Source organism: Carcharodon carcharias, chromosome 10 (assembly GCF_017639515.1).
Source record: "Carcharodon carcharias isolate sCarCar2 chromosome 10, sCarCar2.pri, whole genome shotgun sequence".
NCBI classification, from domain to species: Eukaryota; Metazoa; Chordata; class Chondrichthyes; order Lamniformes; family Lamnidae; genus Carcharodon; species Carcharodon carcharias.
Genome location: NC_054476.1, coordinates 62,545,976 through 62,573,689, shown reverse-complemented (window position 1 = coordinate 62,573,689; position 27,714 = coordinate 62,545,976). Strand labels below are relative to the sequence as shown.

General features: G+C 42.0%; 1 protein-coding gene across 1 annotated transcript; it reads left to right on the top strand.

The window, feature by feature from the left end:
- Positions 1-760: 760 nt before the first annotated feature.
- Positions 761-26,981, top strand: LOC121282836 (cytochrome c oxidase subunit 6A, mitochondrial-like). Its single transcript, XM_041196649.1, has 3 exons — positions 761-842; positions 15,460-15,593; positions 26,901-26,981. The coding sequence occupies exons 1-3, from the start codon at positions 761-763 to the stop codon at positions 26,979-26,981; spliced, it is 297 nt and encodes a 98-aa protein (XP_041052583.1).
- The last annotated feature ends 733 nt before the right edge of the window (positions 26,982-27,714 follow it).

Below are 27,714 nucleotides of genomic sequence, written 5' to 3'. Positions count from 1 at the left end.
AACAGTATATATTTCACCACATTTCTACTTCTCTTTAGTTCTGAAGAAGTCATCTGGACTCAAAATGTTAACGCTGTCTTTCTCTCCACAGGTGCTGTCAGACCTGCTGAGTTTTTCCAGCAATTTTTGTTTTTGCTTCAGATTTCCAGCATCTGCAGTATTTGGCTTTTATCCTTGTGCCCCAATTACCTCCTTGGGTAGATATAAACGATCCCATGGCACTTCTCCCAAGAAAAGCAGTGGAGCTAATTCCCATGTCCTTGCCAATATTTATCCCTCAAGCAACATCATGAAAACATACCTGGTCATTATCACATTGCTGTTTGTGGGAGTTTGCTGTGCGCAAAATTGGCTGCCATGTTTCCTACATTACAACAGTAATAAACTTCAAAAGTACAAATGGCTGTAAAAAGCTTTGAGACGTCCGATTGTGGTGAAAAAGCACTATATAAATGCAACTCCTTTTCTTTTTCCGTTCAATTCAGACATTTCAACTGAATGGCTCTACTCAATCTTCCCCCTTGTCCCCAGCACAATATCTTCCTTGGCATTCTTATCGGTCTAGCCATTTCTTCCATCTCTCAGGTCTTTTTTTTAAATCCTTTCCTACTTTTGCACCCTCACTGCGGTCTCCCCATTCTGTTCTAAGTGGTTCCCTTTTGGCCATCTGCTCATCTCTCTCGCACTGGACATTGGATGGTGCCATTGTGACGTTACCGATGACGCAGGTCGATCCCGGCGTTAATCAGTCTTGATGAAGATGGCGCAAAGTTTGGGAGCAAGCGGGCTGAAAGCTAGCAGAATTTTGGCGGCAGCCAGCCAGGCACACGGGCAAGAAGCAGGTAAAAAAGAAAATACAGCACCAAGCGATTAATAATCACCACACTAAAACTGAAATGATCAAATGAATGGGTGCAAGGAGGGAAGCTGACACTGACCATCGCAGTACACGTGGAAGGCACGCGCTCTGGTGGTAATTGAAAAGTAACCGTTAGCTGCAGACGCCGTGCCAAGATTTAAATAAAACGGCGGCTGGCCGAGAAGCAGAGACATACTGACTGAATGGGGTAACTGTCGGGGGTGACACCTGAAATTAGGAAAATGACCTCCAAACTCATTTATAAGCTTTGGAGCTGAATCTGAGTGACCCAAATGAAAATGATTTCCACCCCACCCCACCCCACCATATGATTAACGTTTGCAAGATATTGACATTGACTGCCAGAAAGAAAGATCAGATACACGGTAGAATAATCTGTCACACACACAACGTGAACACATGCAATTGGGGGGAAGAGATGGCTAGACTGTACCTGACGTGGTACAATTTTCCTTTTTGTTTCTTTCTTAAAACTTGAATTATTGAGATATACCATAGGTTACACCTTCCTTGCATGTGGTGATAACTGACCCCTATCCTTCACCTGCTATTGCCTCTGAGTCAGAAGATCATGGGTTCTTTTCCACCACATAGACTTAAACACAAAATCTGTGTTGACAAGAGGGTGCTGCACTGTTGGAGTGCAGTCTTTCAGAGAAAACATCAAACCAAGGCTTTGTCTGTCATTAGGTGAACATGCAAGATCCCATGGCTTTATTCAGAGAAAAGCATGGGAGCTCTCCCAGTGTCCTGACCAATATTAATGCTTCAACTAACATCACTAAAACAGATATCTGGTCATTATCATGTTGCTGTGAGTAAATTGGTTGCTGTATTTCCTACAATAAAAAAGTGACTACACTTCAAAACTACTTCAATGACTCTAAGGCACTTTGGACATACTGAGTTTGTGAAGGGCACTATATAAGTGAAAATTCTTTATTTTGCTCAGCGGCTAACAGAACAGCTAATTTTTCCAGCACCCCTGTGGTCCAGGTAATGAAAGACTTGCATTCTTGTACAGTATCTCAAAGCACTTGACATAAAGTAAATTTAGTCCCCTCCCAAAGGTACAAGCCCTTCAAATTTAGAGTTTTAATTTTAAAAAATGACCAGATGTTTATAATGTGTAAACAAGGCACGAATAGTGGGCAATATGAACGCATTAGTTATAAATCAACATCTATAAAGATATCAAAATTCTATCCCCCTCCATTAACTCTTGGATTTACAAATGGTTATCTCAAATAACTGTACTTTCCAGAAGTTAGAACCATTTGGATTTTGGAAAATGCTATTTTGCCATTAAGAGAATTTATGCTGATTCTGCTTTTGTCTTTTGCCACTATAAAGAATCCATGTGTTACAACATGATTTGAAGTATTATCTGGTACCATGAATCTTACCCACTGAGCTGCTTGTATGATTGCTTTCTCTTCTATTATTCTGCTGAAGAAAATAACAGTGCATTGTTATGCTTCACCAAGGAAACAAAGTGACATTTTTATCCTATTTGTAAAAGCAGTTTGGAATATCAAAAATATTGCCTTTTTTCAGCATCACTGTACACAAGTAAAATAAAACATGCATGCCAATAACAGTAACCATTCCCTTTTCTCTGATTGCCATCTCAAACACCTCATTCGATGACGTGGCTAACTTTGTAATGGAACACTGCCATTTGATCTTGAGTTAAGTAAAATAACAGAATATCAGCCTTTTGATTTTTGACATGGAGTGCACTGTTACAGAATGGAATTGCTGCAAATTTGGTGAGAAGAGAGTTCAAGGAGGAGAAGAGGGAGGTGCTCTTCTCTTTTTCTTTCCCTATCTTTCTCAGCATGTAGGAGTCCAGGAGTTGAAAAGCTCCATGAGAGGGCTGAGTTTTGAAAACATCCAAGAGTGATATCACAGGAGGAACACAAGTTCATCGGTTGATGAGAAACTACAGCTAGGGAGGGTTTTCAAGTAGCTGAAAATTAGAAAAACACATTCTTCTGAAAAGAAGGAGCTACTTAGATTTTAGTAAGAAACACAAGCAATAGGGAAGTACAATTAAGTCAAGCCCAGGTAAAATAAATCAGTATAAGTAAACTAAAGTAAAATAAGGTTAACATAAGGGAAGTAAATTGAAGTGATGGCAGGACAGCTTGGTTGTATGGAATGCATGTCCTGTAATATGTGGGAAGTCATGGACGCTACCAGTGTCCTAGATGACCGCATGTGCAGAAAGTGTCACCAGCTGCCGAACTCTGCATGGCGGCTGGAGTCACTGTGGTGCATCTGCGAGGCTGAGAGCTATGTGGATAGCCACATTCGGAAAGGTGGTCACACATTTTGGATACTGGTAAGGGCATTGGTTCCTTGGAGGAATATAGTCAGAGCCAGGTTTCTGGCACCACAGGTGGCTCTGCTATACAGGAGTGGGGGAGGAAGAAGAGGGGAAGAGCAGTAGTGATAGGGGATTCATTAGTTAGAGGAACAGAGAGGCATTTCTGTGGCCTTGGACGTGACTCCAAGATTTTATGTTACCTCCCTGGTGCCAGAGTCAAAGATATCACAGAGTGGCTGCAGGATATTCTTTTGTGGGAGGGTGATCAGCCAGAGGTCGTAATCCACGTTAGCACCAATGACTTAAATAAGAAAGGGGATGAGGTCCTGAAAGCAAATTTCAGGGAGCTAGGAAGGAGATTGAAAAGCTATCTCTAAAGCAGTAATCTCAGGATTACTCCCAGTTCCATATGCAAGTAATTACAGAAATAAGAGAACAAACTGATTGAAGGCTGGAAAGCTGGTGTAGGAGGGAGGGCATCAGGTTTATGAGGCATTGGGATAGTTTCTGGGGAAGATGGAACATGTACAAGCTGGACGATCTACACCTGAACAGGACTGGGACAGATATACTCGAAGGGAGATTTGCAAGTGCTGTTGTGGGGGTTTATACTAGATTGACAGGGGGCTGGGAACTTGAGGGCGAATTCACAGCAGGGAACGGGAGATGGAGAAATAGTGAAAGACTCTGAAAGCACAGGTTAAAATGTGTTTGGCAGTGTTTAGAGGTGCATATGTAAATGCAAGGAGCATAGCAAGTAAAGCCGAAGAGCTGAGGGCACCAGATATATATGTGACAGCATGATATCATCACTATAACGGAAACTTTGCTTAAAGAAGGGCAAAAGTGGCAACTCAACATCCCTGGACATAGAGTTCTCAGGCAGGATGGAGAAGGGGATAAAAAAGGTGGGTGTGTAGCATTATTGATTAAAGAAACAATTACAGTTGTGAGAAGGGATGATATGCTAAATTAAGCACCAAATGAGGCCGTATGGGTTGAGCTCAGAAATAAAAAAGGGGCAGCCACATTGCCAGGAGTGTACTATTGCCCCCCCGAATATTGGAAAGGAGATATAAGAGCAAATATGTAGGCAAATTTAGAATGCAGAAACAATAGGGCAGTAATAGCTGGAGACTTAACTACCCTAATATCAGTTGGGGTACAAACAGGGCATAGGGGGCACAAAAGTCTTGAACTGCATTCAAGAGAACTTTTTCAGCCAACATGTAACAAGCCCAATGAGAGGGGGTGCAATTCTACGTTTAGTCTTAGAAAATGAAGCTGGGCAAGTGGATGAAGTAACCGTTGGGGGATTTAGTATAATTATGGAAAAGGACAAAGATAGAACAGGAGTAAAATTTTCCAAATTGGGGGAAGAACAAATTTTACAAAGCTAAGAGGTGAACTGGCGAAAGTGGACTGGATACAGCTACTAGAAGGGAAAACTATCAAATCAGTGGGAGGTATTCAAAAGCGAGATTCTACGGGCATAGTGTAGACAGTGTCCTCACAAAGAAAAAGGGTGATACTGCCAAATCTAGAGCCTCCTGGTTATCCAGAAGCAGACAAGAGTAAGATAAAGCAGAAAAAGAAAGCTTATGACAGTCACAAAAGCTTAATACTGTAGAAAGCATAGAGAAGTATAGAAAGTACAGGGGTGAAGTAAAAAAGGAAATTCGGAGCAAAAATTTCCCCCCATCAGGCGTTTATGCAGGGGCGGGTGCAAACCTGATCGGGGCTGTGTCGCCATTTTATGTGGGCAGGCCCACCCAGCGTGATGCATGCCCGGAAGTGCTGAGCGCTCCATATACAGGTAGGGGGGGTGGTGGGGATTTCCTGAGTCGGGCATGTGCGTGAAAGAGCGCAGGAATCTCCCTGAAGCACAGAGGTGCCTCAGAGAGATTAGTTTAAGGTTTAAAAATTTAAATGAAGAAAAGAAAATATTTTATGACGTGTCACATGAGCTGGGACATGTCAATGAATTTTTCAAATATTTTTATTTAATTAATAAACCCTTCATGAAACCTCATCCCACCCGTGGATGAGGTTTCATGAAAAATATGAAGGCCTTCTGGGCTCTTCACCTGCCCGCCAACCTTAATGCTGGATGGACAGCATCCTTAACAACTTCAATTACTTTCTTAATGGCCTTAATAGGCCTTTGACAGTTTGGCGGCACGTCCGCCGACATGACAATCTAAATGATGCGCGGTGACATCGGGACGCACACCTGAAAATTCTTCCCGAGGAAAGCAAAGAGAGGATATGAGAAATATTGGCAGGTAAAATCAAAGAAAACCCAAAGTTGTTTTACCAGTATGTTAAGAGCAAGAGGATAACTAAGAACAGGGTAGGGCCTATCAGAGATGTACATGGTAACTTGTGTTGATGCTGGAGATGCGGGCAGGGTTCTCAATGAGTACCATGCCTCTGTCTTCACTAAGTAAAGGGTAGATATTCTAGTTAAAGAGGAAGATTGCGAAATATTAGATACAGTAAGCATAATGAGAGAGGAAGTAATGGATTGAATGGCATCCTTGAAGGTGGATAAAGCACCAGGGATGGATGGATTGTATTCCAGGTTGTTAAAGGAAGCCAGGAAGGAAATAGCAAATGCCCTGAGGATCATTTTCCAATCTTTACCAGATACAGGTGAAGTACCATAGGACTGGAGGTCTGCGAACGTTGTACCAATATTTAAAAAGGCTGCGAGGCATAGGCCAGAAAATTATAGAGCAGTCAGTCTGACATTGGTGCTGGGCAAATTATTGGAATCGATTCTGAGAGACACGATAAACTGTCACTTAGAAAGACACAGATTGATCAGGGATAGTCAGCATGGTTTTGTTAGGGGAAGGTTGTGTCTTACTAACTTAATAGAACTTTTTGAGGAAGTAACAAAGAGGATTGATGAGGGTAATGCAGTGGACGTTGTCTACGTGGATTTTAGTAATGCATTTGACAAGGTCCCACATGGCACACTGGTCAGAAAAGTGTGATCTCTTGGGATACAGGGGAAGGTAGCGAGTTAGATCCAAAATTGGCTCAGTGACAGGAAACAAAGGGTAATGGTCAACGGATGTTTTTGCGAGTGGAAAGCGGTTTCAGTGTTGGGTCCCCTGCTGTTTGTTGTCTCTGTTAATGATTTGGACTTAAATGTGGGAGGTTTGATTGGGAAATTTGCAGATGGCACAAAAATGGTTAGTGTAGTTGATAGTGAAGAGGATAGCTGTTGTCTCCAGAATTATATCAGTGGTTTGGTTGAGTGGGTGGAAAAGTGACAGGTGGAATTCAATCTAGAAAAGTGTGAGGTAATTCATTTAGGGAGGGCAAACAAAGCAAGGGAATTCTCAGTAAATGGGAGGATATTGAGAGCGGTTGAGGAAGTAAGAAGCAGGTCGCAGAAGGTGGCAGGACAGGTGGGTAAGATGGTAAAGAAAGAATATGGAATGCTTTCCTTTATTAGGCGAGGTATTGAATGCAGGAATGTAATGCTGAAAATGTGTAAAACGCTGGTTAGGCCATAGCTCGAAGTTTGTGCACAGTTCTGGTCACCACACTACAGGAAGAACATAATAGCTCTGGAGAGAGTACAGAGGAGATTTACGAGAATGTTACTGAGGCTTGAAAATTGCAGCTATAAGGAAAGATTGGATAGGCTAGGGTTGTTTTTCTTAGAACAGAGGAGGCTGAAGGGTGACCTAATTGAGGTGTACAAAATTATGAGGGGCCTAAATAGGATAGACAGGAAAGAAAGAAATGTTTTCTCCTAGCTAAGGGGTCAATTAATGGGGGACATAGATTTAAGGCGATTGGCAGACAAATTAGAGGGGACATGAGGAAAAACTTTTTAACTCAGAGTATGGTGAACGTCTGGAATTCTGGATAAATTGGTGGTTGTGGCTGAAACACTCAACTCATTTAAAAGGTACCTGGATATACACCTGTATGATATAACCTGCAAGGTTCCTGACCAGGTGCTGGAAAGTGGGATTAAAAACGAGTGGCTAGCTTCTTTTTTCTCTTCTTGTGACCGGCGCAGAAATGATGGGCTGAATGGCCTCTTTCTGCGCCGTAAGCTTTCTATGGTTCCAAACACCAAATCGTAAAAGCCCCTTGACAACAATAATATTAATGTATGTTATCATTCAGCATATTACGTAATCTTTTAGCTTTTGAAATAAACCTGGTCAGAGGCTATTTTAACTGCTTCTTTGTGAATGTACTTAATGTACAAAGCCCTTGACTTCTGTGCATTCTTCCCACAATCTCTATTTTGTGCAGTACTATAACAAAGGTCAATCAGTTCTAGTAGAGTTCACATCTGATATGTTAACATTTCTCTTTTCATATTATGACGGAGCTGTGTATTCCCAACATTTTCTGCCTTAAATTCAGAGTTTGATGTCCATCAGTTTAATCAATTTTGAATTGGTGTGCTGCATGTTCTTGCAACCTTCTCAGCCATTTCTTTTTCTCTGTTTGCACCTGCCCTTTTAGCCGAATCTCATTTCAGTTTTTCTCCGTGTAATTTTGTCTCCATTTTTCTTTTGTAGCCCCAAACCGGATCTCGCCTCTATTTCCTTCTGTTAATCCTTAGCTAGTTTACAATGTTCAAATGTAGCTTTCAGCCTTAAGGGGTCTGATACACAAATTCAGCTTCTTTATTCAGCAGAAATTTCAGTTTTCCTTAAACATTTTGTATTATTACAAAATGGGAAGGCGATGGCATAGTGGTATTGTCACTGGACTAGTAAACCAGAGACCCAGGGTAATGCCATTATAGCAGATGGTGGAATTTGAGTCCAATAAAAATCTGGAATTAAAAGTCTAATGGCCTTGGAACCATTGTCGATTGTTGTTAAAAAAAACCCATCTAGTTCACTAATGTCCTTTAGGGAAGGAGATCTGCCGTCCTTACCTAGTCTGGCCTACATGTGACTCCAGACCGACAGCAATGTGGTTGACTCTTAAATGTCCCCTGAACAAGGGCAGTTAGGGATGGGCAATAAATGCAAGCCTAGCCAGCTACGCCCACATCCCATAAATGGATTTTAAAAAAAGATAAATGAGAATATATGCAGAAAAAGACCTTATCCACAAGAGAGGACCTAACTGTGGGGGGAGGGGAGAAATGAGTACAGAAGACCTTTACTACAGATCTCTCTGTTATCTCTAGTTGCCTAAGTCCCAAGCCCTGGAATACCCTCCACCTTTCCACCTCTGTATCTTCCATTATTCCTTTAAGATGTATCTTAAAACCTTGGTCTTTTGACCAAATATCTCCTTATGTGTCTCGGTGTCATACTTAGTTTTATAATGATGCTGTGGAATGCCTTGGGATGCTTTCTTTCCCATTAGTCATACTTCTTGGAGTTTTACCCTTCCCTTCCCCCCCAATTTCTAGTTTAAAGTCCTGTTGACCACTCTATTTACCCTTTTCGCTAGAACATTGGCCCCAGATCGGTTCAGGTGGAAACCGTCCCAACGGTACAGATCCCTCCTGTTCCAATACTGATGCCAGTGCCCCACGAAATGGAACCCCTCTTTCCCGCACCACTCCTTTAGCCACGTGTTTACTTCCCTTATTCTCGAGTCCCTATGCCAATTTGATCGGGTAGTAATCCAGAGATTATAACCCTTGAGAACCTGTTCTTTAATTTAGTTCCTAGTTCCTGATAATCCCCAAACAGTTCCTCTTTCCTAGTCTTACCTATGTTATTTGTCCCGACTGGACCACAACAATTGGATCCTCCCCCTCCCTCTCCAATATTCTTTCAAGCCAGTCAGAGATGTCCCTTACCCTGGCACCGGGCAGGCAACATACCATGCGGGACTCTCGATCCTCCTTACAAAGGATGCTATCAATTCCCCTAATTATAGAATCCCCTACAACTACCACTTGTCTTTTTGCTCCCCCCTTTTGAATGGTCTTCTGTGCCGTGGTCAGCTGGCTCATCCTCCCTACAGCCCTGTTCCTCAACCACACAGGGAGCAAGTACCTCATACCTGTTGGACAAGGTCAAGAGCTGAGGCTCCTCTGTTCCTGAACACAGGTTCCCTCTACCTGCCTCACTTGCAGTCACACCCTGCTGATCCTGACCACTGACTGAATTTGAGGTACTTAATCTACCGTGTGTGACCACCTCCTGAAACAAAGTGTCCAGGTAACTCTCCCCCTCCCGGATGTGCCGCAGCGTCTGGAGCTCGGACTCCAGCTCATCAATTCTGAGCCGGAGTTCCTCCAGCAACCAACACTTGCTGCAGACGTGGTCACTGCGGCTTGCAATGGGATCTGCCAGCTCCCACATCATACAGTTACAACACATCACCTGCCCAGCCATCTCTACTTAGTTAATTAATTTATTAATTAGCTTTGCAGTGTTTTATTTTACAAATTTGGTGCAGAATTCCTACCAACCAATCAGGTCACAGGTTTCCTGTGATGTCACTTTTTCAGTTTTGGCTTCAGTTACTCTGTGCCCCAAGGTCACCGCTCCGGTGCTTCTCCCTATGAGTCTGCTCCCTGGAGACAAGGCCGCGAATCCCCGAGGTCAGATAGATTTATAGTCAGTTCGGTTTTAGCTCGAGTTTGGTCAATAATGCTGTGTAATAAGTAGAAGGCCTTGCCCTTCAGCTGCAGACTACTGCTAAGAGAATATCTAGATTGAAAATTATTTTTAATTTTTTAAGCAAAGTATTCTAACAAGTAAAAAAGTATGGTGGTTAATATAGTAAATGGAGGTTGTCTTCATTGTAATAGATTAAGTAAAAGGGTGAGAGTGACTGCCCTTGACATCAAGGCAGCATTTGACTGAGTGTGGCATCAAGGAGCCCTAGCAAAACTGGGGTAAATGGGAATTGGGGGGGTGAACTCTTCACTGGCTGGAGTCATACCTAGCACAAAGGAACATGGCTGTGGGCTATTGGAGGTCAATCATCTCAGTTTCAGGACATCACTGCAGGAGTTCGAGGCCCAGCCATCTTCAGCTGCTTCATCAATGACCTTCCTTTCATCATAAGGTCAGAAGTGGGAATGTTCACTGATGATTGCACAATGTTTAGCACTGTTCGCTTTGAGATATCCTGAAGTTGTAAACAGTGCTAAATAAATTCAAGTTCTTTTTTTGACGTCTTGTAGCCTTACAATTCTTCAAGAACTGTGTTTCCCAACCGTTTTATGCATCTCCAAATCCCTTTACCCATCCTGATATCTGTGTCTTCAGCCACCTAACCTCTGATATTCTGAATACCTCTTCACCTCTCTACCCCTCTTAGAACTTGGACCTTTAACCAAGCTATTAGTCGCTCCTTCTGATATATTCTCCTTTGGCTTGCTATTAGTTATTGTCTGATTCTGCTTCTGCAAAGCATCATACGACATTTTTCTACATTAAAGCTGTTGAAGCGGTTGATTTTTGGTGGGTCTTGCCTGGTTCAACCAGCTGCTTATCATTTGCCATAACTATTAATTGCATTCAGTCTTGCTTAAGAACTCTGTCATAGCTCTTTCACTGAAATACTAACATTCAGCTCTTTTCATTACTTCAACTATGGACAGCTGCTGCTATCATATAAGACTATTTATTGTGAGTTTTTAATATGCATCATTTTACGTTATGTCTTTCTTCTAAGCACAGTGCTTCCTCTTGGTGTGGCTGTCTTCTCATTTTCATGCTCTGTCTAGATGCTTGAGAGTCATGGATGTCAGAGGTACTTGGCTACACTCTGGAAACATGAACCTGTGGAATCCGATACTCTATTGAAGATCCTGTTGCAGGCTACATCTCCTTTGTTGGTACATAGGCAGCCTGGTTCTGACTCCGATCAGACAGCTGAGGAAATTGACAAGAAGGCTTTAGGATAAAGCTGCATTTTGAGAACATACCTCTACTCTGTGAACTATTTGCTCAACTTTTGTAACCTTCATTCCTTGCTCCATCATCACTCAGTTCATCCTTAACCCACCATCTATTCAGTCTCTCCATCTAAGACTAAGCAGTCAGAAGCTACCTCATTCAGTTTTTCCCTGACCATAACCTTCTTAGTCATTTCCCTCAATGATTTTTATCATTTTCAATTTTAAACTTAAAATGAAATTAAGATAGTGAAAGATTTTTTATTGCTTTCTTCTCTTCTTTCTCAGCAGTGTAGGTAATTGGAATGCCAACAAAATAGGTGATAATGGAAGCTTAAAAGCAAAATACTGCAGATGCTGGAAATCTGAAACAAAAACAAAAATTGCTGGAAAAACTCAGCAGGTCTGACAGCATCTGTGGAGAGGAAGACAGAGTTAACGTTTCGAGTCCATATGACCCCATTAGGGCCATCTGTCACTTGCTCATCCTGCTTTCTACCCTTAATGCCACCAATAGCACATCCTTTAGCAAATGTCAACACTCCTTTGACCTTTTGTTTATGACATCTTTGGCAACCTCTCCTTTGCCTCCTCCTATCACTGGCCCTCCATCTAGCTTCACTGTCCAAACCCCCTTAAACAGCTTATATTTTACCACATTTCTATTTCTCTTGAGTGATAATGGAAGCTTTCTGTTTTCTCTCCTCTGCTTAATGCGCATTCTGAAGTTCATTTAACATGTAACAAAAGCTGCAACAGATGAGTGATTAGTACAGTCTGTTAGCTTTTGTCACCAAAAGAAAATCAGCCTCTCTGTTTCAGAAAACATTAAAATAAACTTTATCCAAATAATCCTTTGAACTGGCTTCAAATAATTTTGAACAATAACCCAGCAGCAATTGCTAAAAGTTAATTAAATGGAGTTGGAAAATCAAATAAACACCACATTCTCAGACTGAACAATTTTCTTTCAGAGTAACAGGTCTGGGCTAAAGTATCAAGTCCAAACAAAGCTTCAGCTTAGTCAATTTTACCACTGGAATTCTGAGTATATGTTGATATAATAGATTTCAATGGTGTATCAACCTATGTAAGAAATTGAATACATTATGGATTATTAGCAGATTTCTCGGGTTGCTTGTGATAAGGCACAGACTGTTGCACAAAGACTGGAGCGGTATGCTAAGAAAGCATTTGTTCAAAGAAAGTGAGTTGTTCACGTGGGTTGAAGTACCACTTTTCATGTTAAGTATAATTGAATAAAAGTTAATAACAAATAGTCACTGACTTTAATTTAAGAGCTTAGCTTATCATCCTTTAAAAAAATCAAACTGTGTTTGTGAGTGCTTTCTGTTCATCTTTGTCACACTTGAAAATGCTTACCATCCAGTATTAGGAACCCATTCCCACTTGCAGTCCTGTTGTGATTGTATTAAAGCTACATGATGCTGTATCAACTGCAGTGATGCGAATGTGAAGCATATTGGATGCTTGTTTCACTTGGTGTGCTAGAAATCAAACCTTTATTTGCACATAAATTCAGCTGAGCACTGTTTATTTTAAGATTTTTAGTAATGAAGAAAAACTGATGGAAAATGTTTACAGCATAGAGCCTGGGTTATTTTTTTGTTGAAAAAATAGGTTAAGTTTACAAAGCTGTTTCTCAACTGCATTAATCTGAAGTGAAAGTATCTTGGTTTTGTATTTGTATGCTGAAAATAAACAGCAAGCATACAGTATAATATTGACTCATTTCATATAGCAATAAATTCCATGCAAACATACAAATTAGGAGCAGGAGTAGGCCACTCAGCCCTTCAAGCCTGCTCTGCCATTCAATAAGATCATGGCTGATCTGATTGTAACCTCAGCTCCACATTCCCGCCTACACCTGATAACCTTTCACCTCCTAGCTTATCAAGAATCTATCTACCTATGCCTTAAAAATATTCAAAGACTCTGCTTCCACTACCCTTTGAGGAAGAGAGTTGCGAAGACTCACGACCCTCATAGAGAAAAGTTTCTCCTCACCCCTATCTTAAATGGGCGACCCCAAATTTTTAAACTGTGACTCCTAGTTCTAGATTCTCCCACAAGAGCATACCTCTTTCCCACATCCACCCTTTCAAGACCCCTCAGGATCTTATATGTTTCAATCAAGCAACCTCTTAGTCTTCTAAACTCCAACAGATACAAGCCTAGCCTGTCCAACTTTTCCTCATAAGATAACCTGCCCATTCTGGGTATTTGTCTAGTAAACCTTCCCTGAACTGCTTCCATGCATTTACATCCTTCCTTAAATTAGGAGACTAATACTATATACAGTACTCTAGATGTGGTCTTACTAATGCCATATATACTTTTGTATTCAATTCCCCTCAAAATAAATAATAACATTCTATTAACTTTACTAATTACTTGCTGTAACTGCATACTAACCTTCTGTAATTAATGCACTAGGACACCAGATCCCTCTGCATCTCAGAGCTCTGCAATCTCTCACCATTTAGATAAAATGCTGCTTTTTTATTCTTCCTGCCAAAATGGGCAATTTCACATTTTCCCATATTAAACTCCATTTATCAGATTTTTGCCCACGCACTTAACCCATCCATATCCCTTTGTAGCCTCCTTATGTTCTCTTCACAACTTACTTTCCTTCCCAGAGAGTGGTGAGCCTATGGAATTCGCTACCACAGAAAGTAGTTGAGGACAAAACACTGTATGTTTTCAAGAAGGAGTTAGATGTAGTTCTTGGGGCGAAGGGATATGGGGAGAAAATGGGAGCTGGTTATTGAGTTGGATGATCAGCCATGATCATAATGAATGGTGGAACAGGCTCGGAGAGCCGAATGGCTGACTCCTGCTCCTATTTTCTATGTTTCTATTTTTGTGTCATCAGCAAATTTAGCAACCATACCTTTGGTCCCTTCATCCAAGTCATTTAAATAAATTGTACAAAGTTGAGGCCCCAGCACTGATCCCTGTGGCACACCACTCATTACATCTTGCCAACCAGAAAATGACCCATTTATGCCCACTCTTTGTTTCCTGTTAGCTAGCCAATCTTCTATCCATGCCAATATGTTACCCCCTACACCATGAATTTATATTTTCCACAATAATTTTTGATGTGCCTTATCAAATGCTTCCTGGAAATCTAAGTACAGTATATCCACCCGTTCTCCTTTATCCACAGCATATGTTACTTCCTCAAAGAACTCCAGTAAATTGGTTAAACATTATTTCCGTTGCTCAAAACCATGTTGGCTCTGCCTGATTACCTTGAATTTTTCTAAGTGCCCTGCTATAATGTCTTTAATAATAGCTTCTAATATTTTTTATGTAAAAAGAGACATTTTTATTGAAACTTTTCGTCTTGTACTCATCAGAACAATTCTCAAGAAAATATCAGTGTCAGGGGAAACAATATACTTATGCTATATGAGAAGAGAGTAAAGGGGAGAGAAATTAGAGCAACAGGTGAAGCTAGTTGTTTCACGCTGCTACTATCCAGTAGCAACACAAATGATATTTGTCACTTACTGGATGCTGCTGTCAAGCCAAAAAGATGTTCTACCTATCACACAAATGACTAATGTGGTGTATGAATTTCAGTGCCAGTGTGATGCTAAGTATGTAGGCTGCACATCCCAAAGACTGGCTGATCGTTTCAAGCAGCACGTCCCTTCTGCTGTTCGCAATGGGCAAGGTATTGTTTGCAATGGGCAAGGTACGGACCGTACCCAGCCACCCCGTGCTTTTACAATTCAAAACACAGTGTCCAACATCAGACGCGATTCCGCGATTGGACAACATTTGCTAAATAATCCTCAGTGTGCTGACAACCAATTTATGATCTTTAGTCAGGCTTGCAATGTGGCGCATTTCAGTGTACTGGAAGCTATATGTATTAATACACAGGGCCCTGTTCTTTGCATACAGAAAAAATATATACACACATTACACCTGTTTCAGCTAAGCAAAATAAGTGACAGCCATTTGCTGGTTCATTCCCCAGGGCAATGTATTGAACAGTCAAACTCAAACTGCTTGGTTTAAATTACAAGCAATGCTTGGCAGTTAACTGTCAGTCACCACCAACTGGTGCATTCTCCATGGCAACACCTCTACCAATCAGAGTCCACTTGCCAACATATCAGCACTCTCCTCATTCAGTATAAATATCTTGATACCCCTGATATTGGTATTTTCTTGCAAATTGCCCTGATGAGTGCAAGGCAAAAAGCTTTGACAAAAAAATCTCTTTTTCAGCAATACTCAAGTTCTGTACTACCTAATATTCCTTATATTTTAAATTCGAAATGCTTTTAGCTGTGTGGCCACTATTGCTGGGCTACATCTGATGGTTTCTTTGTTCTTCAGGTCGTTTGTGGAAATTACTGAGTTTTGTAGTTGCTTTACCAGGCGTTGCTGTCTGCATGCTGAATGCTGTTCTGAAGAATGCGCATGAACCTGCTGAATTTGTGCCATACGACCATCTCCGCATCCGCACCAAGGTATAAGACTAAGTGAATGATCTGTAAGAGATATTGCAGCAAACACTAAAAGAATATTCTAACTATAACCAAGTTTGACAAACACATAATAAAAGTACACCAGGGCTTTTCATTCTAGCAAAGAACTACAGGCATTCATAGAATTATACTTCAGCAAGAATGAATGCCTTAAGAAGGAGAAAAAACTGATTGAATTATAAAACAAAAATCATGCTGGCACAACAAACTACAAGTGCTATACTATATGCATTCTCCATGTCCACACCAACACAGATTGAAATCTGCTGTGACCATTCTTAGCAGCTGCATCCTTAAATGCTGCCAGGATGTACCTAGCATTATAACAACAATTCACATTTGTACTGCATCTTTAATGTTGTCTATCCCAGAAGTGTTCACAGAAGCAGAAGCCAAGCAATAGTAGAAGAATTAGAAACTGAGACCAAAGCCATCATCAGAAATCTCAATTTAGAGTTTCACGGAATCATAGGTTAGTACAACACAGCCGACCGAGACTGCACCAGCTCTTTGAAGAGCAATCTAGTTAGTCCCCACTTTGTCGCCATATCCTAGGAATTTTTTCCTCGTTCAAGTATTTATCCAAATCCTTTTTGACAGCTACTATTGAATCTGTATCTACACTACCCTATTATGCAGTATATTCCAAATCCATACCATTCATTGTATAAAAATGTTTTTCTTCACATTGGCTCTTTTGCCAATCACCTTAAATCTGTGCCCTCTGGCTATTGACCCTTCAGCCATTGGAAACAGTTTCCCTTTATTTACTCTATCTAAGTTCTTTATGATTTTAAACAGCTCTATCAGATCTCTTGACCTTCTCTAAGAACAACCCCAGTGTCTCCAGTCTATCCACCTAACAGTAATCCCTCACCCTTGGAACCAATCCAGTAAATCTCTTCTGTACCCTCTCTAAAGCCTTCACTCCCTTCCAAATGTGTAATGCCATGAATTTGACGCAATACTCCAGGTAGGGCGAAACTGGTGTTTTATATATTTTATGCGCTGCATAACTTCTGTGCAAAGCCTCTGCATAATCTCCGTGTCACTATTTGTAAAGCCCAGGTTCCCTTCTGCTGTATTAACTTTGATAATCTGTCCTGACATCTTCAAAGATCTGTGCTCAAACACTCCCAGGTTTATTTCTTGCATCCTGTTTAAAATTGTATCATTTAGCTTCTGTTGCTTCTCTCATTCTTCCTGTCAAAATACATGGTCTCTCACTTTTTCTTCATTAAACTTCATCTGCTATGTATCTGCCCATTCCACTGCCTGTCTGGTGAAGTTGATTTGTTTGGCGGGGAAAGAGGTAGCAACAGGTCATGGGAGAAGAGTTCCAGAGCGCAATGCCCAGATATTTGAAGGGTGTGTGACTAATGATGATGAGATAAAGAATGTTTTTCAAATGGAAAAGAGAAGTATGGTTGGAAAAGTTGATTTGAAAAGTTTATAAAATTACAAAAGTGAGCAGCATAATCACCACTATGATCAATTAAAAGGTAGTAATTTCTGATGAGTAAAGCAGTACCCACAATAAAATTTAGTAGCAGGAAATTTTGGCTCATCCAGACCTGGATGTCAGACAAGCAACCTGACAACACAGAGGGAGGGAGTCAGCATCATGGGTCATGAATCATGGTAGCTCGAGTCTGGAAATTTCCTGGCTCAGCGGACCTGCCTCGGTGCAAAGGTGATGGCACAGTGGTATAGGGGTAGGAGGGCGTTGCCCTGGGAGTCCTCAACATTGACTGTAGACCCAATGAGGTCTCATGGCATCTAATCAAACATAGGCAAGGAAACTTCCTGCTGATTGCCACCTGCTGCTCCTCCATGACTCAACTGATGAATCAGTACTCCTCTGTGTTGAACATCAGTTGGAAGAAGCGCTCGGTGTGTTACAAAATGTACCCTGCATGGGAGACTTCAATGCCCGTCACCAAGAGTGGCTGGTAGCACCAGTACTGCTACAACTGGCTGAGTCCTGAGGACATAGCTTCTAGACTGGGTCTGCAGCAGGTAGTGAAGGAACTAACAGGAGGGAAAAATCTACTTGCCCTCGTCCACCCCAGTCTGTCGCGGATGCATCTGTCCATGATGGTATTGAAAGGAGTGACCACCGCACAGTCCTTGTGGAGACGGAAGTTTCGTCTTCACATTGAGGAAAGTCCTCCAATGTGTTGTGTAGCACTACCACCATGCTAAATGTGACAGATTTTGAAAAGATCTAGCAACTCAAAACTCGTCATCCATGAGGCACTGTGGGCCATCATCAGCAGCAGAATTGGATTCAGCCACAGACTGTAACCTCTTGGCCTGGGTATCCCCCACTCTACCACTGCATCAAGCCAGGGGATCAACCCTGGTTCAATGAAAAGTGCAGGCGGGCATGCCAGGAGAGACACCAGGCATGCCTAAAAATGAGGTGGCTACACCACAGGACTGCTTGCATGCCAAACAGCAAAAGCAACATGAAATAAACAGAGGTAAGCGGTCCCACAACCAACAGATCAGATCTAAGCACTGCAGCCTTGCCACATTCAGTCGTGAATGGTGGTGGACAAGTAAAAAACTAACTAGATGCGGAGGCTTCAGAAATATCCCAACCCTCACTGGCGGGGAGCCTAGCATATCAGTGAAAAGCATTTGCAACAACCTTCAGCCAGAAGCACCAAGGTAGATGATCCCCAGCATCACAGAGGTCAGCCTTCTGCCAATTCAATTCACCCCATATGATATCAAGAAATGGCTGAAGATGCTGGATACTGCAAAAGCTATAGGCACAACAACAGTCTAGCATTAGTACTGAAGACTTATGCTCCAGAACTAACCATGCCCCTAGCCAAGCTGTTCCAGTACAGCTACAACACAGGCATCTACCCAACAATGTGGAAAATTGCCCAGGTATGTCCTGTCCACAAAAAGCAAGACAAATCCAACCCAGCAATTACCACCCCATCAGCCTACTCTCGATCATCAGTAAAGTGATGGAAGTGTTATCAAGCAGCACTTACTCCGCAATAACCTGCTCACTGGCAATGAGTTTGGGTTCTTCCAGGGCTACTCAACTCCTAAACTCATTACAACCTTGGTCCAAACATGGACAAAAGAACTAAATTCAAGAGGTGAGGTGAGAGTGACTGACCTTGACTGCAAGGTAATATTTGACTGAGTGTGCATCAAGGAGCCCTAGCAAAAGTTATGTGAGTGGCAATCGGGGAAAAGTCTCCATGGGTTGGAGTCATACCTAGCACAAAGGAAGATGGTTCTGCTTGTTGGAAGTCAGTTATCTCTGTTCTAGGACAACACTGTAGGAGTTCCTCAGGGTAGAGTCCTAGGCCCAACTATCTTCAGTTGTTTCCCTCCATCATAAGGTGAGGAGAAGGAGTGTTTGCTAGTGATTGTACAATGTTCAGTACCATTCATGACTCCTTGTACCAGCCTGTGTCCAGATGCAGCAAGACCTGGACAACGTTCAGGCTTGGTCTGGTAAGTGGCAAGTAACATTCATGCCTCATAAGTGCCAGGCAATGACCATCTGCAACAAGAGATGATCTGAGCAACTTCCCCTTGACAATGGCATTAACATCATTGAAACCCCCTTATAAACATCCTGGGGGGTCACCATTGACCAGAAACAGAACTGGCCCACCCAAAAATACTGTGGCTTCAAGAGACTGGTAATTCTGTGGTGAATAACTTGTCTCCTGGCTTCCCAAAGCTTGTCCATCATCAACAAGACACAAGTCAGGAGCGTGATGGAATACTCTCCACTTGCCTGGATGAGTGCTGCTGCAACAACAGTCAAGAAGCTCGACATCATCCAGGACAAAGCAGTACACTTGATTGGCATCCATCCACCACCTTAATCACTCCCTCCACTACTGACACACAGTGGCAGCAATAAGTACCGTCTACAAGATGCACTGCAGCAACTCACCAAAGCTCCTTCGACAGCACCTTCAAAACCCATGACCTCTACCAATTAGAAAGACAAAGGCAGCAGAACCATGGGAACATCACCGCCTGCAAGTTCCTATCCAAGCCACACAATCCTGACTTGGAACTATATTGCCGTATTTTAATTGTTGCCAGGTCAAAATACAAGAGCACAAAAATTAGTAGTAGGTCAGTCGGCTCCTCGAGCCTGCTGAGCTTTTCAATAAGATTATGGTTGTGGACTCAATTCCACATCCCTGTCTGTCCCCCTCCCCCCCTCCCCCATAACCTTTACTCCTTTGTTGATCAAAAATCTGACTCAGTTTTGAATATATCCAATGACCCAGCCCACAGTGCTCTCTGGGGAAGAGAATTCTACAGTCTAATGACTCTCTGGGAATTTCTCTCAGAGTAAGAGAGACAACTATGCCTGCGTGCAATGTAGACTGAGAGCAAAGTCGGGAATTTAGTTCACGTGGGAATTTCTGTTCAGAGGGAGAAAGAGATGCTCCTTTCTCAAACTTTTTTCAACCTCAAGAAGTGACAAGCTGCATACCAGAAATAGCCTAGTGACATGCTAGAGGTAACCTAGATACAGTGGCAAGAGTTTGAAGTGTTGGGGTTGGGGTCTGTGGGTTGAGCATTCTAAAGAAAATTAAGTGTGACATAACAGGAAAGAAGGCACGTGATTGGTTGCTGAGCATTTCCCTTTTTTTCTCATCTAAACTAGGGAATTTTAATCCGGGTATGTACAACATTAATGAAATAAGCACAAGCAGGACCAGAAGCCTTAATTAAAATTTAATTAAGAAAATTAATTAGTTCATTAAAGCGAAATAAGGATGGCAGGGCAGGTGATGTGTTGCAGTTGTAGTATGTGGGGACTGGTGGACGCAATGTGATTTGCAGCAAACATGTCTGCATTTACTGTCTGCGGATCGAGGAACTGCAGCTCAGAGTTAATGAGCTGGAGGCTGAGCTTTGGGTGCTATGATGCATTGGGGAAGGGGAAAGTTAACTGAACACTTTGTTGCAGAAGGCATTCAGACTCCTTCGGCTAGGGTCTTTTGATTTGATCTGTGGTCAGGTTCAGGGGAGTGTAACTGTGTATGAGGCAGGTGTGGGGATCAAGAAGATAGAAGTGGAGGAGCCTCAGCTCTTGCAATTGTCCAACAGGTTCGAGATTCTTGCAGATTGTATGGACGAGAGTGGGGGGCTACAGGATGCATGAGTGAATTGACCATGGCACAGTGGTGTAGGAAGCCATTCAAGTGGGGGGAGTAAATAGAAATGTAAAACAAAAACAGAAATACCTGGAAAAACTCAGCAGGTCTGGCAGCATCGGCGGAGAAGAGCACAGTTGACGTTTCAAGTCCTTATGACCCTTCAACAGAACTAAGTAAAAATAGGAATGGGGTGAAATATAAGCTGGTTTGGCGGGGGTGATGGTGGGGGGGTTGTTGGGACAAGAAGCCAGTAATAGGTGGAGATAACCAAACTATGTCACAAACAAAAGGACAAAGAGGTGTTGAATGTGGTGATATTATCTAAAGGAATGTGCTAATTAAGGGTAGAAAGCAGGACAAACAAGGTACAGACAGCTCAGGTGGGGTGAGGGAATACTAAAAATACTAAAAGGTAGAGATAAAACAACGGGTGGAAATACATTTAAAAATAATGGAAATAGGTGGGAAAAGAAAAATCTATATAAATTATTGGAAAAAACAAAAAGGATAGGGAAGAAACGGAAAGGGGGTGGGGATGGAGGAGAGAGTTCATGATCTAAAATTGTTGAACTCAGTATTCAGTCCGGAAGGCTGTAAAGTGCCTAGTCGGAAGATGAGGTGCTGTTCCTCCAGTTTGCGTTGAGCTTCACTGGAACAATGCAGCAAGCCAAGGACAGATATGTGGGCATGAGAGCAGGATGGAGTGTTGAAATGGCAAGCGACAGGGAGGTCTGGGTAATGCTTGTGGACAGACCGAAGGTGTTCTGCAAAGCGGTGACCCAGTCTACGTTTGGTCTCTCCAATGTAGAGGAAACTGCATTGGGAGCAATGAATGCAGTAGACTAAGTTGAGGGAAGTGCAAATGAAATGCTGCTTCACTTGAATGGAGTGTTTGGACCCTTGGATGGTGGGGAGAGAGGAACTGAAGGGGCAGGTGTTGCATCTTCTGTGGTTGCATGGGAAGGTGCCGTGGGAGGGAGTTGAGGAGTAGGAGATGATGGAGGAGTGAACCAGGCTGTCACGGAGGGAACAATCCCTACGGAATGCCGCCGGGGCGGGTGAAGGGAAGATGTGTTTGGTGGTGGCATCGTGCTGGAGTTGGCGGAAATGGCGGAGGATGATCCTTTGAATGCGGAGGCTGGTGGGGTGATAAGTGGGGACAAGGGGGACCCTATCATGTTTCTGGAAGGGAAGAGAAGGCGTGAGGGCGGATGCGCGGGAGATGGGCCAGACACAGTTGAGGGCCCTGTCAACCACCGTGGGTGGAAAACCTCGGTTAAGGAAGAAGGAGGACATGTCAGAGGAGCTGTTTTTGAATGTGGCATCATCAGAACAGAAGCGACAGAGGCAAAGGAACTGAGAGAATGGGATGGATTCCTTACAGGAAGTGGGGTGTGAGGAGCTGTAGTCGAGGTAGCTGTGGGAGTTGGTAGGCTTGTAATGGATATTGGTGGACAGTCTTATCACCAGAAATTGAGACAGAGAGGTCAAAGAAGGGAAGGGAAGTGTCAGAGATGTACCATGTGAAAATGATGGAGGGGTGGAAATTGGAAGCAAAATTAATAAATTTTTCACGCTTGGTCAAACATCGAGGATCATATTCAGTTATCCCTGAGCTCCGCTTTCACCTGAGTCACTCCCCTTGGTTGTGGTTTCGTGGAGTTAAGTCACAACGTGGTTGAAGAGGCATACGGACTCGAAACGTTAACTGTATTCCTCTCCGGAAATGCTGTCAGACCTGCTGAGTTTTTCCAATAGAAATGTAGTTGTGGTTGGGAACAGTATAGTCAGGGGGTTAGACACGGTTCTCTGCAATTGAGAGCGAATCCAGAAGGCTTTGTTGCCTCCAAATCCAAAACAAAAACAAAAATAAAAATACCTGGAAAAACTCAGCAGGTCTGACAGCAGTTAACAGTTAACGTTTCGAGTCCATATGACTCTTCAACCACATTGTGACTTAACTCCTGGAAACCACAACCAAAGGGAATGACTCAGGTGAAAGTGGAGCTCAGGGATAACTGACCATGATCCTCGATGTTTGACCAAGCGTGAATGTTCGTCACGTAGGTACTGATGAAACTAGATAGCCAATCATATAGTTAGTGGTCCGAAGACCTACCCTGAATTACATCATATGAAAGTTACTTTTATTAATTACTTACATTTAGAAAGGAAAATCCGTTACAGTTAACGTAATTATAATTAACATCATGCAACCACCAACCAAATAACTAATCAAGGTAATCCTGCCGGTGCCAGGTTTCGGGACATCTGCTCGGAGCTGCAGAGGGACTTGCAGTGGGAGGAGGAGGATCCAGTTGTTGTGGTTCATGTGGGTACCAACGACGTAGATGGGACCAGGAAAGAAGTTCTGCCTTAGGGTTTATGAGTAGTTAGGGGTTAAATGAAAAAACAGAGCTATATAGGTAATAATCTCTTGGTTATGTAAGAGAAAAACGTAATCAATCCACAGCACAGCAGGTTACCAGCGGAAAAGGCCACACTTTAATTTAGCACTTTATATATACAATGATCATTGGGAGCAGGTCCAGAAAGATCTGCTCACCGATCTGCAGTTAGAAGCTTCCTTTATACAGTGAAACAACCAATGGTACGAGACGACTTCAGAGTAGCAACAATCATGTGACAATCGGTCAGTTACATATTGTTGAAGGTAATCACATTTCACAATGGGTTAAGTACTTGACAAGTTTAAGCAATTACATCAAGTACAAGACAGACAGTTTTACAAAGACATACTATTTTACAAAGACATGTTGTTTTACTTGTTACCTCCAATTAGACCACAAACAACAATCTTAAAGTAGGGAAATTATCATTGTTGAAGGTAATCAGATTTCACAATGGGATAAGTACTTGACAAGTTTAAGAAATTACATCAAGTTCAAGACAGACAGTTTTCCAAAAACACGTTGCCTCCAATTAGACCACAATCAACAGTCTACGAGACATAGATTCGGAAAGTTACAAAAAACAAACGGCAGTTTAAAAAAAACAAACTGGCCGCCATACTTATACAACTAATCGTGCACAAAGTTCATTTGATTTTGGCAATAAACCAAGAATACTTTCTTGGTTTTCACACAAATCTAACATTTTAATACTTAGTGACAGAGAGAAACACTTCATTGTTCAATACAACCATTACCTGCTTGTACATAAGGTACAAGTTAAACACTTTCAGGATGCTAATATTTATGACTTGCTCCTGTTTGTCTGCTGTTGGGTAGAGGCAGGCTGTGAGACAATCTGGCTATTTTCTTAGCTTATTTCCTTATTTCTTATCCATCAATATTTTCTTTCTCAGTTACTACCTCAACCACAAGCAAATTGGCAAATAAGATTGGATAGTTAGATGTGTGGCTAAAAGATTGTTGAGGAGAAATGGGTTTCAATTCATGGGACTCTGGCCCATGAATTACTCCCTGTTCTTTTTTAGCTAACCTAAACCTTAGTATACTATGATCACCATTCCCCAAAGGCTGCCCTGATGACTCCTTGATCCACTTTACCAACCTCACGCACCAGAATCAGATCCAGCAAGGTCTCCTCCCTTGTTAGGTCAGAAATATGCTGATGAAGAAAATTCTCCTGAGTATACTTTAGAAACACCTTCTCTGCCATTTACACGATTACTATCCCAGTTTCTATAGGATAATGAAAATCCCTCATTATCGCTATTCTATACTTTTTGCACTTCTCTGTAATTTCCCTGAAAATTTGTTCCTCCAAATCTTTCTCACTGGTTGCTGGGCTATAAAATACACGCCGTAGTCTGATGGTATCTCTATTGTTCCTTTGATCTCTCCTGGGCATCCTCTCTCTCCAGCACCATAATATTCTCCTTAATCAATACTTTGTTCCCTTCTTTCCTGAACAACTTGTATTTAGGAATATTTAGAACCCATTCCTGCCCTTTTTTGAGCCAGATCTATGTTATTGCTTCAACATCGCATTCCCATGTGACTATCTGCACCTACAGCTCATCAATTTATTTACCACACTTTGTGTGTTTACTTATATGTATTGGACTTTGTTGCATTCCCTCTTAGTCTGACTGCACCTAAAATTGTACAGTTTCTTACTGTAGTGCCATATGTTTCTCCCAATCGTTTGTGCACCTTGCCTCTCCCTTTTGGTTCCCATCCTCCTGCCAAGTTAGTTTGAGCCCTCCCCAACAGCACTAGCAGACCGCCCCATGAAAACTTGTTCTGGCTGTGCTGTGGTGCAATCTGTCTGGCCTGTACAGTCCCCCCTTCTCCAAACTAGTCCCAATGCCCCAGGACTCTATAGACTTCCCTCCTGCACACTCTGCCCAGCCTGCTCTATTCTCCTATTTCTATGCTCACTATTGGTGGCACCAGGAGCAATCTGGAGATTACCACATTTGAGGTCCTGCTTGCTACCCTCCTTTCTGGTTGCCTAAAATTTTCCTTCAGAACCTCATCCCTCTCTCTACCTATGTCATTGGTACTGATAAAAACCTTGACTTCAGCCTCTGCCCTCAGAATGCTCTATAACCACCCAGTAACACCCTTGGCCCTGGAGGCAACATCCAATCCAGGAATCACGTCTGCGTAATCTATAAGTGCGCTCTTTACTTCTTAATAGGAAATCTCCAGACTCTATCTAATTGGGCTCAGAAAATCTGAAAAGATGGTTGTTGAAATGTATCCTTATGCCTGAGCCAAGAGTTGTTTTTATCTGTACCATCTGCCATTCCATGTTATTTCAAACAAGTATCTGGACTGTTAATCTACATCCTATAGATGAAATGGCATCTGGTTTAATAAACAGTACCTATTGAATGCGAGATATGTATCCAATTGCACGTTACAAAACCCTTTTACTATAAGTTAAATTAAAGAAATCTGTCAGGTGGTTCATAAGGAACGTGGATTCTACCCTCAACACAGAGAAACTAAACTGAAAGTAAAACAAATTTAAAGTAACATGCCACATTTTAGGTCATTTGCCACATCTGTCACTATACCTCAGTCTCACGCCAATGTAATACTGAGAGATTAGTGGTGCAATCCTTTGCTTAAGATGTTAAAACTCAGCTCTTATGTGCTGAGTGAGGTGGTTTATGTCATTGTTAAATGCCACCATTCAGAGAAAAGATGAACGGGCTATTTCACAGTTGTTCATGTGATTTTGTTTGCTGCATATCAGCCGCCTTGTTTGTCTACATGACAACAGTCATATAATTTATAACATATGAAGCACTTTGGGATATGTGTGAGAAATATAAGGGCCAGCATAACTGCAAGTCTCTCTTAAGTTAATGTGACTTTTTTTTTCATTTCTGACATCACCTCTAGCTGAAATAACTAACTTAATGCCAATGAATAGAGATATGGGGCAGAAATTTTTGCTCAGTGAGTGGACACTCCGGCACGCACGATAGTTTGGTCAGCGAGTGTGTGCTGGAGTGGGCAGTGCACCCGCCAACAATTAAAAGGTCAGTTAAGGCCATTAATCAATCAACTAAGGTAAATTTTTCACTGCCTGTCCAACCTAACGGTTGGCGGGCAGGCAAAAAGGCCAAGCAGCCTTTTAATTTTTTTTGGAAACCTCATCCACGGGCGGGATGAGGTTTCCAAAAGCAAATAAAAATAAAAGTTTTGCAATTGAATTAATAACATGTCCCCGCTCATGTGACATTTTTATTTTCTTTAATATTTTTTGTTGTATCTCTTCATCTCCCTGAGGCAGCTCTGTGCCTCAGGGAGATTATGCAGCACTCACTTGCACGCATGCGCGAAATTCCCGCTCGGCCCGTTCACCCTCTTCCACCACCACCGCCCCCCCCCAAAAACACACACACACAGCTCTGCCGCTCGTGTTTCATGCTGGTGGGCCTCAATCGCAGTTGGCTTCCCGACTGCCCCTGCTGAGCCTGCCCGCCAAGGGCAAAATTCTGCCCATGATGCATTTAGAATCAGTGAGTGGAGATTAAGGGAAGTTTTATGTGCTGTCCCAAACTTGTTTCACACAGGGTTCGTGCAGCTTGCAGATAAATGAGAACATTTCAGCAGTAGTTTTGGATTCTTTTACTGTCACACAGCAGTACAGATGAAATTTTGTTTCTCTTTTACAGCCTTTTCCTTGGGGCGATGGGAATCACACACTTTTCCACAACTCGCACGTCAACCCATTACCCACTGGCTATGAGAAATAAAGTATTAAGTTCATTGGTGGGAATACCAGCCCCACAAGGCATTTATCATTATCATGCAAAATTCATACTCATTGTTAATCCACGTGTAGTATTAAAAATATACAATAAAGGCTTTACATGACGATAAACACTCAATATTGAGCTGTCTCTGTAATTTTTGGGAAAAGTATTTTCTTGAACAGTAAAGCAAAATTTCACATTAAGTTCAGTCATCATGCAAATCGGTTGGATAACATTTCAGAATGAAGGTTTGGTAGGAAAAACGCACAACCCTGTATTTACTTTGATTCATAAATTCAAAATGTCAATAATAGTGTAATCATAAGATCTATGCAGCCACATAATAAACAATATACAGAAATGACCTTGCACCATGAGTTATGGTTAAGCGGCAATGATTCTGTGCCACATATTAGTTATACAATAATGTACCTGGACCTTGTATTGAGATAGATAGTGACCTTATGTCATGTTTGAGGTGTACATAATAATGACCCATACTTTGTGTTGAGGGGTATAAGAAATAACCTTGCAGCAGGTGTTAGATATACTACAGTGATCCTGTGTCATTGTTGAAGGGTACATAGCAATGGCCCTGAACCTAATTTGCATATACAATTAGGCAGAAAAGGATTCACAACCTTCTCTTGCACTAGTCACAAACGTGCTCAACCTCAGTTAAATTGCATTGTTTCAACTGTGTGACTGGTTACAGTGTTATGTTAGAACTGCT